Here is an 18,335-nt window from a genome sequence, read left to right as displayed (position 1 = left end):
CCGCTTCTCGCTGAGGTGTCACTGTCACAGAACTGGGTCAATGTCATCTGAAATAGGCTCTTAAAACCACACGACACTTTCTTGGCTGCTGTGTCAACCGAGCGACAGATGTGACAGTAAATGGGTGCCACCCCCTGCTCCCTCTCCTCACTTTTAAACTTTCCAGAATCAAAATGGTCTATTTGCACTCGCTAGGTGAAACTTTGACAGTATGTAAACCAAGAGCCCACAACATGAATGATACAACAATATTTATTTCTTAAATAGTCCAAAATCACATACAGTATGTCTCAATGGCCTTTGACAGACCCTACAGTTGACACCCCCCACACCCTTCTGCACATGAGGAAAAACTCCATAGAAGAAAAAACTCTAGGAGAGAGAGAGAAAAAAGAAGGGTAAAGTGAGCCTGCAAATGGTGTCTGCGCAGGGTTTGTGATGGTTTGTTCAATAAGAGAAAAAAAGTCCTACAGTTGTAGAGGTGGAAAAGTCCCAAGTGTAGTATAGAGCATCTGTCCATGTTTGGAGGTACTGGACAGTGCAGAGATCTTTGTTCTCCACACACACAGATCCAGTACTGTAGGAGGTTCTGCAGCAGTACTGTACCATCATGGCGTACGCAAGTGATAATAAATGCATGCCTGATGCCACCACGCTGAGCAGCACTCGTGCTCGAGGGAATAAAAAGTTTGAGCGAGTCGATGCAATATAGGCTAAGAAACAAAACAGAGCAGTGTCAGCATCCTGCATGGGGGGGGTGGGGGGTTGGGGGGGGTTTAACTTGCAAAACAAGTGCTTGACATTCATAGTATTTCAATATCAAACAGCCAAATATCTCAAACGGGCAACCGGTGAGCTGCTCACAAACAGCGCAGCCTCTCACAGGCCGGTAAAAATCTGTTTAGAGGAGCAAAACACGTGTCTGGAGGTTTAAACAACACATCAGTCCTAACATGCAGCGGCATCACAAACATTCAAACACCAAGAGACTGGCGGTGCCGCAGACAGGTACATGCACATCTGTGAAATCCAACGAAAAATTGCAATCAGAGGAAGGTTGTTACTGACCTCTCAAAGAACCCCTAATGTTTCGCAATAACCATAACCGAGGCATAAAGCAGCCGTTTTAACCAGCTCATTCTAGACCTAAGCACAGAGTGACTAGACTGACTGTGGGAAACAAGGATATATTATATGTCTTACCTTATAGACTTGCCCATAGGTCCCATTTCCCACCAGTTCCACCAGTTCAAATATACCCGCAGGGTCCTGAAAGAAAAAAAAAAAAAAGAGGAATCAGGCTTTAAAGCTCTTCTAATGATGCAGTAAACCACACAAGCTGACACTCTAACATAAAGGCGTAAAAGGCATTAACAGAGACTAAAGAAAAACCACACTGTTCTGACTGTTCTAAGTAACCCAAGAATTACAATTATGAATCCAGGATAATATTTGATAATATTTGCTTTATTTGTTAAATGAAAGTGATTGCTTTTCTCATTGTGAAACACTTAACAACGCACACAACGAAATGTGAGCAGTGGGCAGCCGTGAAAACCACACTGAGTAGTAAAGAGACCTTGATTTGACGATGATGATGATAATCTAGCCCTAACCCTCACCTTCATATATGGCAGTGGCTGGTGCAGACAATTGAGCCCTACCAATGGCTATGGTTTTAAATTTTGTATCCAACACTTTGAATACATAAATAACTTGAGGTCTTCACTATCTCCATAGCTCAGGATTTCTCAACACCAACTGACAGAGGAAAACCTTTATACTAGTGTTGTTTTCATCACACGTGACGATAAATATAACATAATATATCGTGTAATATTGTTGACTAGAATAAAATGCCGTTGACGAGACGTTATTTCCTCTTGTTTAATCGTGTTATTATATTGCAGTTTCCATTTCCTGTATCTCCCATCTGGAGGCACATTTGCAACCTCACGACAACAAGCGTGTCTCCCCTGAGTCCTAGTGCCCGTCACTCACCAGCCAATCAAAAAAAAGAAAGGGCCTACACAACAGTCAATCAAAAAATAGCAGGACTGTAAAATACAACGGCACCACCATTTAAAAGGAATCCTGGAATTCTTCGCATGATACTGCAACTTCTAACGAAATCTTCGGAAAATGTTGTTGACCCCATCCACAAGCACTCTGAGCATCACTTCGGGAACAGAGTAAGTCATCTTCTGTTTTAACGTTACAAACACCCAGATATTTAGCATGAGTTTTTCAATGCCGAGTACCTGTAGCAAAATCTTTTACAGCCTGTTCATTGACAACAGATGTTCAGACCAAGTAGTCTTGGTCATATTTCTTTATCACAGGATGACTGACATATTCTCACATTATAATCAACCAATTTTATTGAATTGTCTGTGCCATGTATCAAATCATTTCTTCCACAAGTCTGAGCAATTAATAACAACAACACTAATAATAAAATGATTAATGAAACATCCCCGTTCTTGAGGCGGCGGCGGTGGGGTTTAGTGGGATGTCACTGTTACCTTGAGAAATGGTGTGCCCTCAGTCTTATTAGCCTTTACCTGCTACTTTGGGGATGGTCTTTTTTGAAGTGTCAACAAGCTCAAGTTCATACTTATTTCTTTCTAAGTATTTTACATTTGTAATTGGTTTAAGTGAAAGAATTTCTATTCAGTTTCTTGTGAGTATATCTACAGCAGCAGTGGAATTTTTGCCAAAAAAATTAGGTTTTTTTTGGCAAAACCTGAATAACCTTGTTTTAATTATGAAATTAAAAAGAAAGACTAAATGAAAATTTAGCTTTTTTCTACTAGGTGCTTGTACTATATTTACTGGGTTAAATATAATTGCATTACTAAATAACAAAGAGATTACAATAAAATTTTCACTGACTAAAATTAAACTTAAATGCTTTTAGTCGACTGAAAATAGACTAAAATGAGTAAGGACATGACTGATACACTAAAATGACAGCTTGACGCAATGACAAAAACAGGCCAGCAAAAAACTACACTGTATACTCCTGTATGGGTTTCTGTAAATCTGTCCTATTGCGATGGGATTCATTTGGAAAGGTTGGTGCACAGGCTGACAAATAACTCCGGGTCAAGCAGAACAAATTATTATTATACATGTTTGACACTTCATAGTACATTAATGATTTATATATTATAGTATATTAACTGGCAGCCCTGACAGAGGATATATCATTTTTCCTCTGATGGTACACAAACTCAGACAATAACTTATGGCCTTAAGCCTGCAGGGTACAGTCTGAGAAATCTATCAGAATAAACTCTGATGGTTTCTATGTCATTCTCTTTGCCAGCCATGTCCATTATGATTTTCAATACAAAACACACAATCCTCAACATGAAGCTTAACATTTCTCCAAAGCTGTACATTGAAAATCATTGGAAAAACACTGATTATTGATGAATATATGAAAACACCTGTTATTTTCTAAATGTATTACAAATCAGGTTATGGCATGATTTTTGAACTGGAGCTATGACAAGCCTTACTAGTGCACATAATGAAAATGGTAAAATCTTTTGTGTATGTGACATATTGATTGGCATTGGTATTTGTAGTGTGTGTATGTATGTGTGTGTGTGTGTGTGTGTGTGTGAGAGAGATTCTGTCAATAATCTGCCTGCTCCAATTTTAAACTTGGTTTAGAACAATCACTGAAGATCAGGTTTTGAGTAAAACTCGAGTTCAAGATACAGATAACCAAGGAGTCCATTATTCTTTCATTAAACCTTCACTACCAAACAAGCTCTGCAGCTCAGCTGCTTAGGGGCAGTTTGAAATAGTGGCCTTTTTTTTTTTTTCATTAAAAGTAGAGCACAAAATATTTTTCTTTTTCCACTGGATGTTCTGTACTCATACATTATACAAACTCATAGGCTGCACCTCCTCCATATGCACACTATACACAGTACATAAAGAACTGGAGTGTTTAGGTTACAGTTTATATTATCCTATTTATCATGGCATGTTTGCATCCATACAACTATTATAATAGGACGTGGTCGTTTGATTAGACATCATTATCGTTTTAAAAATGAAAACTGGGAATATTAGATGCACATTCACACACAATCTTCTCTACTATTTTACAGACAAACCTAAATAGATAAATAATGCATTTAATAGGTAACAATGTGCCGGACATGGGATGTTGCCATGGTAATCTAACAATTGTTGCCATTCGAGTAACAATAAAAGCTCTTCAAACTTTTCATCTACTTTCCAAAATAACCATTGAGTGGAGAAAAAAAAAAAGGAAGCAGGTGGTAAAGGACAAAGCAGAGCAAATGAGGACTTAGAAAGAAAAAGATCACATTAAAAGTGCCAGTAAATTGGGCCATATTGCAACATCTAAATTGCGATGACAATGATAAAACGCTAAGTATATTAACGTTACGTTAAAAATACCCCAAGTAATGGTCAGACCTACTCCCTCAGTCTCATGTTTTGGACATTTAACAGCAATAGCCATTGCTGAGGGATTAAATGGATGACATGCTGCATTTTGACTTATTCGGTGTATGTTGAATCAAACTTGGGCAGATTTTTCCCAAAGCCAGCATGACTTGTAACCCCCAGTCACTAAGCACATGCAGGGGAAAAAAAAAAAAAAAAAAAAAAACTAGGTCATGTTCAAATATTATTCTCTTCTTAGGACACTGGCCCTACAGCAGACCACCATGTGTGCAGTGGACCTACATTAACACCCCAGGGCTGCTGGGTAATAGGGGCCGTGCCATCTGTCCAGTAGACCATTCATAAAAAGTAGCATGAACACCTTCACCTCTGAGAATTCAGCATATGCCAAACAAGCAAGGACCACTGTTGACCACATGGTTTAAGTGTGAGATCATACTTAACAGCACAGGGACTCTGACATGCTAGTGGGACATTGCTGGTGTGTTGTAGGCACTGTAGTCCTGATTTGATTTTTACACACATCAGGTTCACTCCAAAAACCACACGAAACATCGTGATGTCAGTAAAAAACCAAGAGAGACAATGCGCTTAGTCTCTAAATGTACACATATTAGAGGTGGTAATCCCACAGTACAGTAAAAAAAAATCTATATATTGATTGTAGAGTTGTCAATTGACAACTACAACATTTTAACTAATAAATCATACAACCGTGCTAAAATGTATATCTAAAACTACATAAAGGTGGAGAGATTTTTTATTTATTTAAAAGGTCCGCTATAAAGGAACTTTCACTTCCCCCAGTCTGTTTCAGGATGAGCTTCATGAAGAAATGTTCCCAATCAAAATTATTGGCAAGTGAAGGGAAACAACCGATGGCAGGGCAGCAGGTGAGCTTCCTAACTCTGCACAAGAGTGAGGAGAGGTGATTGGGACATCTATTTTGGGACAGATTTTTGGCCAATCAAGCAAACGTGCTTCAGTAAGGTCCTCACTCCAGCATGAATCTCACTGTGTGATGGCCAGCTTTAAATCGCACACCATTACTGTTGTTCCTACCCCCATTACAAGCAAACAGCACCATAACTCAGTCCCACAGTGAACACTGCAAGGCAGCGAGCCGAGGCGAGCTGGACAGGTCTCTCCAGAGGACAACACCTCAGCCTGGCCAGATGGCACAGAACAGGCAAGCTCTGATGGATGAACCGTCATTATGGTACCTTTGACAGCCTTGCAGAATCCACTGTTTGGAAAATGGAGCTATACACTGACTGCAAAACACACACTTCATCACCTGACAAGGCCCAGAGATTTATTGTCCCCTTTTTGTTTGTTTTGAGTCACTTGCAAGACCCACATAAATGAACAGTTGCTGAATTCTACGAAAGCTATGATTTTATTACCGATCACAAATAAATAAAAGAATAATAAAAAAGTAATGAAGGTGAGTGCAAGTGCTAGATATAATAGACTGAATAAAAAAAATGGAACCTAGAGCATGGCCCAATTAAAGTGACACTATATCAGAAATAGCACGGGGAATGCTGACTACTTATTAGCTAACTGTAACTTGCAGAATGGGAACTCACTACCCACCCAGTAATTTTTTCTGCATTAAATGATGTTAACGACGTTTAAAATGGGAGGAGCAAGTGAGGCTTGGGACACCCTGCATCCTCATTGTGATTTAAAGCCCTTCCTGTCAATACATCACACATGCAAGTGTCTCTGTTCTTCCTCCAGTTCCCTTTGTTTTCGTGTATCAAAGTTAATACAGTGCACAATCAATAATCTCTATTATATCTCATGACCGTGTCCACAACCAAACCAAACGTGCAAATAGATTATCAGCACTTCACATTATAAATGAATTCAAAGTGATTACAAAATTAAACATCATTACAATTAAAATATCAGAAACTCATCTGTTCTCTCAAGTTTTGCTACATTGTTTTAGTGGGAGTTGTCAAGACAACTAAAATTCTATGTAGGCATACAGTGGGGGGAAAAAGTATTGATCGTGCAAGTTTTCCCACTTGAGAAAAAGATGATAGACGCCTGTAATTTTCATCATAGGTACACTTCAACTTTGTAATGTAACCTTGGTTGGCAATGTTAGAGGTTAAACGTTTTCCTTTATGTCTTCACCAGGTTTGCACACTGTAGCTGGTATTTTGGCCCATTCTTCCGGGCAAATCTTCAAGAGATGTGATTACTTTGGGGCTGTTGCTGGGCACAGATTCTCAATTGGATTGAGGTCTAGAGACTGACTAGGTCACTCCAAAACCTTGTAATGCATTTTACATAGCCACTCATTCATTGCTTGGTTCATGTGGGATCATTGTCCTGCTTGAAGCTCCATCCACGTTTCATCTTCAATGATCTCACTGATAAAATGTTTTGCCTAAAATCTCATGATACATGACCCCAGTCATCCTTTCCTTAATATCGATCTGTCCCCTTTGCAGAAAAGCAGGTCCACAGAATAATATTTCCTCCCCCCATGCTTCACAGTGGGTATGGTGTTCTTGGGGTGCAATTCAGAGTTCCAGTTTGGTCTCATCTGATCACATGATATTCTCCCAATTCTCCTCTGGATCATCCAGATGGTCTCTGGCAAACATTAAACGGGTTTGGACATGTGCTGGCTGAAGCAGGGGGACTTTTCAAGAGCTGCAGGATTTTAATCCATGACGACGTAGTGTGTTACTAATAGTAACCTTTGTTACTGTGGTCCCAGCTCTCTTCAGAACATTGTCTAGTTCCCACCATGTGGTTGTGGGCTGTTTCCTCACCGTTCTCAAGATCATTTGTTTCCCATGAGCTGAGATCTTGCATGGAGCCCCAGGTCCAGGGAGATTGTCAGTGATTCCATTTTCTAATAATTGCTCCAACAGTTGATTTCTTGTCACCAAGCTGTTTGCCTATTGTATATTGTATTCCTGCACAAGACTGGGACGAGCCATTCTTGCCCCTGGACTTCTTAGAAAGCTCTCTGTTCTTGTCCATGGTGAAGGTTGGAGTCTGACTGAAGGTGTGAACAGGTGTCTTTTATACAGATAAAAAGTTCAAACAGGTGCTATTAATACAGGTAACAAGTGATGGATTGAAGAGGTTCTTAAAGAAGAAGTAACAGGTCTGTGAAGGACATCATTCGTGCTTGTTTGTGGGTGCTTGTAAGTACTTATTTTCTGAACCATTATAAAAATTAATTCTTTAAAAAATTCAATCTTGGACTTTTTTTACATTCTGTCTCTCACAGTTGAAGTCTACCTATGATGAAAATTACAGACCTCTCATCTTTTTAAGTGGGAGAACTTGCACAATAAGTGGCTGGCAAATACGCCCCACTGTACATATTGCACTTACTGTTTCAAATTAGCATTTCATAGTATGCCTTGGGGGAGGTTTGCACTCGCAGAGTGATCTAGTAAATTCTGTTTTTCACAAAATGTAAATATACAAATTGCAGTATCCGTATAATCAGGGGTTTCTTAAACAAAGACAAAAAAAGCAATTTCGAGGAGCTTAATCACATTACGTTGAGGGTTTGCTGCCAATGAGAACTGTCGAAATTTAGGTGTTTTCCCTAGTCATTCAGTCTACTGCACTGCAGTATATCAGCACCACATCTAAGATTGGTTCTGTTGTGGAGGTTCCAAAATGTGTTTGGAGCATAGATTTTGAGCAGGTCCAGATCTTTAGAGTCATACTATTTGCTGTTGGCCGCATGAAACTTGTTTACTGATGGTCCTGCTCCAATATGCATTGTGTGCAAATGCTTACATTTACAGGTAAATTTTCTGTCCAAGCTTATCACAGCATGTAGTAAAACCTTCTATATGCATTTCTACAGCACACCAAATAATATTTATCCTACATTCTGATAAAATTTATATTGAGGCAACCATACAGTTTGACCCTAGAGCAGAATTTGATCCATCAAATCCTATGTTAGGAGTCCTCATAGATGCGCCTTCCTTCCAATAAAATGGAAGACTACAGTTCTCATATCAGTTTGTTCCAGGGAATACTCTGGTAAATACACCAATATGTCATACTGAAAAAAAACCCAATAAAAATTCATTTAAACCTACATAAGATCGTTTTTGTAACAGATTCATATACATACAATATATTCTCTAGTTGCAGTCATATACAAATAACCTCTTTTTCTCTTCAGGGAACAGATTCGAGCTAATTAACGATGGGACTGCATTTTAACCATGTCTCATTGAAGCTGTGTGTTTGGATTTTGGCAGTGGTTGGCCTAGTGGGTAAGGAAATCCTGAACCACCAAGGCGCAACTGAGCAAAGTGCCGTCCCCACACACTGCTCCTTGGGCGACTTTCATGAAGGCCAACTTCACTTTCACTTATATCTAAACCTACAACTGGGAAAAGATCCCTAAAGACCTAGAGAACCAATCAAAGTAGGCAACAGACAGCGCAAACCGGAACAACAGATCACACTAGATGGGGAAAGAAAAAAAGAGGTTTTGAAACTTTTTTTTCCTCATATAAATCTTATGTGGTATCTTACAACCCACAGTGACCAAAGCTCATTTCCGCAATTCAGAGAATACCAGAAGGCCTCAGGACACCTGCATTTTATAGAGTAAATTATAAAATCCTTTTAGAGTAAACCTGCCCAAACCTTAGTATGTTCACATTGGATAAAAGGCATATATTATATATAGAGAATGACGAATGGCCAATTCAAAAACAATTTCTGATATTGCCACTGGCTTGTGTCATATGTGATTATGTATTGCATTCAGAGGGGAAGTTGTGTTTTTAAGTGTAGTTTGTTGGTCTGTCTGCATGATTCTACTGACCTGATTTTAATGAAACGTGGTGGATGTAACGTGGGGAAAGACAGAATGCGTTCAAAGTCAGGGTGGATCCGCAAATAAGGTCCTCTAGATTGTTGTCATGTTCCTGACTCGTTACGTCATCAGCTCTCCTGTTCTGTCTTGTGTCTCAATAGGTGCTTTCTTTGTGACCAGAAAGGAAAAAAGGGTCACATGGTGGTGCAGTGGTTAGCCTCAAAGTTCAAATTTGGGACCCAGCTTTCTGCGTGTGTCTAGTTTGCATGCTCTCCCCAAGAGCTAGTTTTATGCTAGTTCTCTCCAGGTTCTCTGGTTTCCTCCCACTGCTCAAGGGCATGAACAATAGGGGGCTTGGTGACTCTAACTTGGTCATAGGTGTGAGTGTAAGGTGTGTATGTTTATTTGCCCTGCGGCAGGCAAGTGAGTGAGTAAAATCAGTTGACCAAGTTACAAATCTCGAATGAATGAAGAAAAACAAACGTTTCACGCCATTGAGTTAGATGGGCAGTTTTGCTGTGAATGTGGTCATAATGTTTTTGGAAGGATCCTTTTGTCTTTGTGATGAAACAGCAAATGGCTCCATATTACAATCCACGTTGAGAGTGTTTAAGAGTGTTTAAGAGTATATTGAGACATGTACACATACAGCCTTCATCCAGGTAGCAGTAGTCTTCAAGCACTTTTTTTTTTCCAAAAATGTGCCTACCACAGTGGAATGGAGTAATGTCATTTGTGGAAATAGCTCTTCCAGTTGTAGCATAACATTAAAATGCACTGAAGAAATCTCTTACCCGATGGCTGAGTTCTTATCTCCATCTCCCTCGCTCTCACACAGACACACACACACACACACACACACACACACACACATTTGTTCTTTCAAAGTAACATTCTAACTCATTTACACATATGCCCGCCAACACATGGCAGCACCTGTCGAGACATGCTGCTCTGCTGAACAGCATGCTGGTTTCATTCAGCACAGTGGTTTTAAAAGAGGGATGAAATGACTAATCCTTTCAAAGTACGCCGAGCAACAGGACGGCAGTTGCACAATTGGTCAAAGGTTTTCTTCTCCACAAGAACAAAAAAAAAAAAAAAAAAAAGGCCGTGCACTGAATGCACATTGTACCAGCTGGAACGTGGACATATTCCACTGACAGCTCATACCAGGTCACTTAAGGCCTGTTCATCACACCAAAAGTCGACTAATTCCAAAAATAAATCATATATTGAAATTACATATAAAATTTCTAGTCTAGATTTTGACACCAAATCTCTGAAAATCTTCTTTCTCTTTGGGAAATCAAATGTACACTTTTTAGTCAAGGTCACTGAAAACAAATACTCTAATCCTGACTAAAACCACAATCATCTGCTCGGCATGACATCCACTGGCAAGGAACACGGCCCACTGTACCAAAAATAACTTCGACGGAACATCTGTGTCTGCTAAAACACAATGTCCAATGGACCCGGGAGATTCACCCATTCACAATGAATTAATACCTGATACATGCGATTGGATTGGTTCAACATGATGGGCTGCAGCAGACACGGTCCCCGTCATTACCCCCCTTTTAATGAACTCGGGGCCGTTAACCCTACATTATGGCTTCTACGCCTGATCGATAACATGACACGTAGAGAAGATGACGCAGGAAGGACGAGGGGACAAGACGCTCGTCCATCCTCCCGCTCCAGACCGGACGCAGAATTAACATTCGCACTGGGGTGCTAGCGGTGACGACGATCCAGCGCGAGGACTAAACGTTCTCCGGCTCCGACAGCCACCCACGTTCTTCCCCGGTGCGAGGCCATCAGCAGGAAGGCAGCCCGTGACGCTCCGCGTTCGGGTGACGTCGCCCTGGCCCCTAATGGCATCCAGAGTTGACACCCGGGGGGGGGGGGAGAGAAAAATAAAAAATAAAAAATCCCCCTCTCTACCCCATTAACAACTCTCTGAGAGGTCTGCTCTTCACGCTATTAATTATTCAGAGTGCAAAATGCACGGCTTTTTCCAAACCAAGCCATATGTTGTCACATCCCAACGCGTCTGCGCGTCCAGGAAAACACACCATCCTGTAGTGGCCCCACGCTAACTGTATATCTAGACGAATCACGCCGAGTAAATGTTACTCGGTTGATCTGCGGTGTTATTTCTGGCCGGTGGGGGTGGGGGTCAGACATACAGACTCGCTTCAGAACGAGGGTGTCAACCAGCGCCTCTGAGCCGCGCCGGCGACACGCACAGCGTCGAAATCCCCTAAAGAAGGCCCGGACGGGCGTGACGGGCCCCGTCGAGAGCGGTCCATCCACGGGCAGCAGCAAGGACAGCCCTGGCCGTGGGTTTGGGGGGGGGGGGGGGGGGGGGTCAAAGAGCTGCTGAATTTGCCAGACACCCACACAGAGATGTGTGATGCTGTGCGGTAAACGGAGCTGCTCTCATTTAGGTCGGGGAGGGGGGGGCAGGGAATCGGGGGGGTGGTGGGGGGTGATTTAACGCCCTGACGCCGCCGATGCTAATGACCCCCCGGCAGCATCCAGGTGGGAGTGAGGAGAGACTCTTGATGTCAGGTTTTGGTGGAAGCTGCTGTGACGACGATGGCCTCGTTGCAGGAGTCCCACAAGTGGCTGTTTTTAGCACAACATATATATACACACACACGCCACAGCAATCGGTAATGGGACATCATAGAAGAGTAAGTCTTCTGTGTCCATTTGCAAAAAATATATACATATTATAATAATAATAATAGAACGTATGAGAGTAGGGGAGGGGGACGACGACTCACTCAAACAGCACCTCACAATAAAAAAATAAAAAATGGACGCCACCACAGCAGCGTTCCTGCCCGGACTTGATCCGGGCGTCGCAGGTGAGCTCGCGTTGCATAACTAACGTGCCTCGCCACCCGTCCACCCGGGAACAAAAGGAAGGGGGGACGAAGGCGCTGCCTACTGTAGGCTGCCATGACGCCCCCCTTCCTTTCCGAGCGTTCTCTACTGTAGCGACGCACGTCACAAATATACACGCATAGAAACACGTCGCAAATGCATCGTTAAAAATGGCGGATGGCGCGAAAATAAATAAATAAATAAATAAATAAATAAATAAATAAATAAATAAATAAATAAATAGATAGATAGATAGATAAAAAGGATAAAACGGGGTCGTGCGACGTACGATATGCGGTCCGTGGCGAATGATTGAAAGAAAGAGCAGCTCGAGTGGAAGGAAGGAGGGAGAGAGGGAGGGAGGGAGGAAGTGTGGTGGTTATTACAGGGCAGACGATGGGGAGGAAGCGGGGAGGCTTGTGCGCTCGGGCTGTGACAAAATGTGTCAGATGTCACGGGGGAGGACGACAGAGGGTCTGTAATTCTAAGGATGCAATAACAACAACAAACATATACATATATATATATATATATATATATATATATATATATATATATAACGTTGTTGGAACGTTACACCAAGATCACGTGGGTTTGGATGCTGAATGGACCATCGGCCCGATTGCGCTGCATTCGAACGAGTGGAATTTAAAAACGCACCTGCTGTACGGTTTTATGTCACATTACATGAAATTATGCGTGGGGCTTCGCCGCAGACGCAACCTGGCACCTGCGTCACTGTGCTATTTTATCACGTCCGCGTTTCCTGTCGCATTGTCGAGCGCCGGGCTCCCACGCCGAGCTGCCGCGGCGGGCGGCGATTATTTATCGACACGACAAATCCGCACCGCGCGCCAGCGTCGGATTTCGACCCTGCGGACCCCGATGACAGCCGGACCGAGATCAGGTGCAGGGAGCTGACGACCGGTCCCCCATTTTGGCTTCCATCAACGATGGTGGGCTTTTTTTGCCATTGTTACTCACCCTTAGAGCCGAGAGGTCGATCTCGTCCAAACTTCTCGCTGGAGAATCGCTCGCCATGATTATCTCGCTGAACGCAATTTCAAAAAGATGACGCCCAGAATGTCATGCAGACTGGCGGAAACATCCGCCTCGCTCACCGCGTCCAACCCCAGGCGGCGGCTCCGCGCCCTGCGGATGGCGGCTCAGGAAGATGCGCGGCGTGCGCCCCACAGCCCTGCAAATCCCGGAAGAATCGCCGAGGACGGGCCGCGACTCGGACGCTACATTGACGCATACGACGGGAGACGCGCGGGGCAGGGAACGGGCGGGCGTGCGCGCACACGTACAGCGCCGCCGGGCGAAGCGCTGTCAATCACCGGCGCGGGGCGGGGCGGGGCGGGGCGGGGCGGGGCTCCCTCCGCCGCGCCGAGGACGCCCACAATGTCATTACATTAACGTTCCACGTTCACGTCCAGCACGAACGGGAGTCCGGGCCAGACGGACTGACCAATCATGTCCGAGCAAAAAAAAAAAAAAAAAAAACACGAATACTACAAACTCGGGTGACCTTCTATCAGACGCCCCCTCGGCCATATAGTACAGGCCAAAAGTTTGGACACACCTTCTCATTCAATGTGTTTTCTTTATTTTCATGACCATTTACATTGGTAGATTCTCACTGAAGGCATCAGAACTATGAATGAACACGTGGAGTTATGTACTTAACAAAAAGTGGAGACCTGACCTCCACAGTCACCGGACCTGAACCCAATCCAGATGGTTTGGGGTGAGCTGGACCAACAAGTGCTAAACACCTCTGGGAACTCCTTCAAGACTGTTGGAAAAGCATTTCAGGTGACGACCTCTTGAAGCTCATCGAGAGAATGCCAAGAGTGTGCAAAGCAGTAATCAGAGCAAAGAAACTAGAATATAAAACGTGTTTTCAGTCATTTCGCCTTTTTTTGTTAAGTACATAACTCCACACGTGTTCATTCATAGTTCTGATGCCTTCAGTGAGAATCTACCAACGTAAATGGTCATGAAAATAAAAAAAACACATTGAATGAGAAGGTGGGTCCAAACTTTTGGCCTGTACTTTATATCACACAGTGGTGTGCACACACACCACTTCTCCTCACGCATCCCCATAAAAAGCGTGCCTCACAACTTTCCTCTTTAAAGAATACTTACACTAACCTGTAACTTTCTTATAGATTGAATTATGTAAGAACAACAGAGTGAATTAAATGATTTGTATTTGTGGTTTGAGACCTAGTGAACCAAGACTGATTCCTTCGTTGATGTTAACATGAAAGCACGTCGTACTTCGTTCTGGATAAGGGCGTCTGACAAAATGTCGTAAATGTAAATGTGTCTGCGTGTCTGAAAGATGGGTAAATATGTCCCTCTGAACAAAACGGGTGTTACTCACAAAAGCAGAAATTGGTGGACATAAAATTGTGTCACGGTTGAAAACAACCAATATTTCATGGCTGAGTTCCATGAGGTCGGTAGAGGTCCCACGTGCGCGGTCCTGCCGTTCACCAGAAGCTAGTTTCATTCTACAGAACCCAACCGCGATTTTCCTTTGTTTTGTTTTTTTTTTGTAGTTCAAAATTTGAACATTATTGTGATCTTTTAACAATTATTTGTTGCTCAAAATATGTGTCACAAATGCCACTGTCACGATTCCTGTGAGGCACGCGAAGAAATACAGAAAAAAGCAGCGAGGTCCTCCGCATGATGATGTGATACTTGCGTTTTTTTGAATGGCTACACTGGTTTTGAACCTGTTTGTCCCCGATCTTCGTATTGTGGATTACCCATGTGTCTGTTTTGATATCGCAGTTCCCGATCTTGCTCATGACCATACCAAGCCTCCAGCACACTGCTTCGAACGAGTGGATTAGACGGTAAATAGAACCAACCGGCGTGCTCTTCACGCTCAAGTACTACGATGTTCTGGTAAACACCTTCCAACTGCACTCAGACCAAACCCAGCTGTTCTGCGGGTGCGCACCCCACTACAGCTCCTGACAGCTGCAGCGAAACTAAAATTATGACCAAATATCTGCGTCAACGAACCTTTTTGATGTGATAAAGATGAGATGTAAACGCTGGTCATGTGATGATAACGATTATATAATATATACCAGGGCTGGTAGTAGCCTAGTGGGTAACACACTCGCCTATGAACCAGAAGACCCCACTTACTACCATTGTGTCCCTGAGCAAGACACTTAACCCTAAATTGCTCCAGGGGGGGACTGTCCCTGTAACTACTGATTGTAAGTCGCTCTGGATAAGGGCGTCTGATAAATGCTGTAAATGTAAATGTAATAATGTTGACTATGGTTTACAAAAAAAAAACTATAGTAAAATATCTCTATGTTTTTGTTGACGAAAACGAGACATGGTGTTATTTCGCATTATTATACGAGACAATCACGTTAATATATTGTGATTTCTGTTTCCTGTATCTCCCATCCGGTCACACAGATGACATCACTTCCACAATACACAATTACACATTAATTAGGTTTAAGGATACTTCTGATGGAGAAAATGATCGAAGCGATCTTTGGACACACTTTCTTTACAATGATAAAAAGAAAACAGTTGGTTAAAACATGTTTTATCAATGATAGTAAATTGCCTGTATTGTGATTTATACAGTGTGGCAGGCAGAAGATGTTGTGCAATTGAGACTTTTATTTCCACTTCATGAAATCTGTAGCTTTACTTTTTAAGTGAAGTGATTGTCACATGTGATACACAGCAGCACAGCACACGGTGCACACAGTGAAATTTGTCCTCTGCATCACCCTGAGTGAACAGTGGGCAGCCATGACAGGCACCCGGGAGCAGTGTGTGGGGACGGTGCTTTGCTCAGTGGCACCTCAGTGGCACCTTGGCGGATCGGGATTTGAACCTTCTGATTACGGGGCTGCTTCCTTAACCGCTAGGCCACCACTACCCCTTAAATATTAATTTAGCCCCAGACAAACTATACATCCCATGTGAAATGAATACTCAAACACCTATTAGTCATTTATCAGTTTTAATTTGTAGACTTACTAGTACATGACTTATGTTTTCTTTATTTACTCTTTGTTTGCATTATACAAAGAGCTATTTAAAATGCCCTGCTTACCACAGACACATCCTTAATGTGTAATGTCTAGCACTAGCTCACCGCCAGAGTTTTAGCTCTGTGAAATTATACATAAGTCCATGGACTCTTGTGGATCCAGAGTGGAAATCTGCATGGAAATCTGCATCTGCACGTGTGTTTTTGCATGCAGCTATACAGTGCAAAAATTCTGGCAAACAGGAAGCTTTTGGACGGTGAGACACATAACAGCAGTCATTTCCTCACACCTTCCTTTTATGTAACCATCCGACTTTACAAACCTCCTCCCACCATCCTGTCTGCATCGGCTCAGCTTGCAAACATCCTGTCTGTTAAGCACTATGCAGCACTATGCTGACCCAGTGTTCCCAGTTCACTGGAGCTCAGGGTTTGTTTAGAGTAGTTTAGATAAAAGTAGGGAATAAAGTCAGACCTATGACAGTCGAAAGCTCTCCACAATTAAAACAGGACATCACCCTAACTGAAGCTTGTGGTTTTATGTTATCAAATGTCTCCAGATGGTTTCCTTTCTGTGGTGTGCACAATAACAGTAACAAGACTATTTTGAAGCATGTCAGTTACCCCCCCCCCCCCTCCTCCCCAAAAGGGATGAAATGCTAAAGTCTCCACAGAGCAATATTGATGCTGTTCATTTAAAACTGGGCAATTTTAATGCAGATCTGTTAGTTACTGAAAGCTAGAAAATCATCAGTAACATGGATCTTGAGGGCAAGGAGTGGGAGGTGGTTACACTGGGTGAGCAGCACAATCATACTGGTGAAATCATGATTCATTGTGTAATATTTTATGGTTTGTGGGGGAAATCGTACAACCTTTGACACCTATTGTACAATTCTTATTCAGAACCCTGGTATCCACTACTGGCAAAAAGGGAGACTATTATCTGTGGCTTCAAAGTTTAGGATCTGGTGGCCTCAGTGTAAAGGGAAAGTCTCAGGGTGCAAAAATGATATTAGTGCTCAGTCACCACTTGACATGGCGCAGACTTTTTGGTTGGCTTAGTCAAAGACATTTTTCCACGTAGATCTTCTAAAGGAACCAGTGTGTGATCATGTATGCACCGTCCTAAGAGCATGACTTTTTTTTTTATTTGTTATTATTCCAATACATCTTGCAAAAATATGTAGACTGAACATTAAAGCATTAGACATTTTGAGAATCTCTGGAGGCAGTGTTATGCAGCACTTCACAAGAATTTGTATGAGCCATGATTCATACATTAACTAGGTTAATCAGGCCACGGAACTCAGATTGGAGACACTTCAAATAGATGAGGAGACAGACACAAGAGGAGCAGTGGGGAGAAGTGTTGAGAATGGAGTTCTTTTCATGGGTATTTTTGCCCTATATTCACACTGTGCGGCAAAAATGGGGAACAATTTGTTTCACATCAAAAGGTTGGGAACCTGAATCACAGAGGGCTTTACAGATGACCTTTAAATCAGCACCCTCTGGCAACTTCTGGACATCTGGCTGAGAGGTCTTTAAAAAAAATGTCTGATATTGAGTCTGAGGGGAAACAGATACATTTGTTATATCTTGGAAGCTTTCCACAAAATACCTGAACAAAACTTTATCAAATTAACTAAATGTATTACAATTGATGTAAAGTTGCCTGCGTTTCCAGCATCTAGTGATTTGCTTCATGCCTCGGGGGCATGCAGGAACAGTGTTCGGGCCTGCAAATCCTGCTCCAGATAACATCGCATTGCTCCATCTTTGTTTTTTTACTGCTGGGGAAATTCTGGTTTCAAAAGGAGTCTTCTCAAGTGAGAGCTGAACTGAGAGAGCAAATGAAATCCAGTCAGGTCCCATCTGGCTACCTCAAAGAGGACACAGCTCATTCAGTGACAGTGTCAATCATACATTGAACTGATTTCTGCAGCACTAATTGGACTGTGGCGTCCCTTCTTCTAACACCAAATTGCTCAAATGTACTTAGACAGTGATACCAGGATGATTAACATGAGGTACAGGTTCACAAAAGTGCCCATACCCACACAGATGCATGTAATGATGAAAGGAACTTTT

The 18,335-nt window shown here is 42.4% G+C and overlaps 1 protein-coding gene across 8 annotated transcripts in view; it reads right to left on the bottom strand.

Moving 5' to 3' along the window:
- The window catches only part of tnikb (TRAF2 and NCK interacting kinase b), a 53,237-nt gene extending 39,726 nt beyond the window's left edge, over positions 1-13,511 (bottom strand). For 5 of the 8 annotated variants that reach the window (XM_028958619.1, XM_028958644.1, XM_028958628.1 and 2 more), the window contains exons 1-2: positions 13,172-13,510; positions 1,204-1,269 (exon numbers count right to left, since the gene is read on the bottom strand). In XM_028958619.1, the coding sequence (XP_028814452.1) occupies positions 1,204-1,269; positions 13,172-13,228 (123 nt within the window). In that variant the 5' untranslated portion in view covers positions 13,229-13,510. Of the gene's footprint in view, positions 1-1,203; positions 1,270-13,171 lie in introns of all 8 variants that reach the window. The other 3 variants (XM_028958669.1, XM_028958677.1, XM_028958661.1) reach the window with 2 other exon arrangements.
- Positions 13,512-18,335: the final 4,824 nt, after the last annotated feature.

The sequence above is a fragment of the Denticeps clupeoides genome, chromosome 2 (assembly GCF_900700375.1).
Source record: "Denticeps clupeoides chromosome 2, fDenClu1.1, whole genome shotgun sequence".
Lineage (NCBI taxonomy): Eukaryota > Metazoa > Chordata > Actinopteri > Clupeiformes > Denticipitidae > Denticeps > Denticeps clupeoides.
Note: the sequence above shows the minus strand (reverse complement) of the source record. Positions and strands in the feature narration are given on the sequence as shown.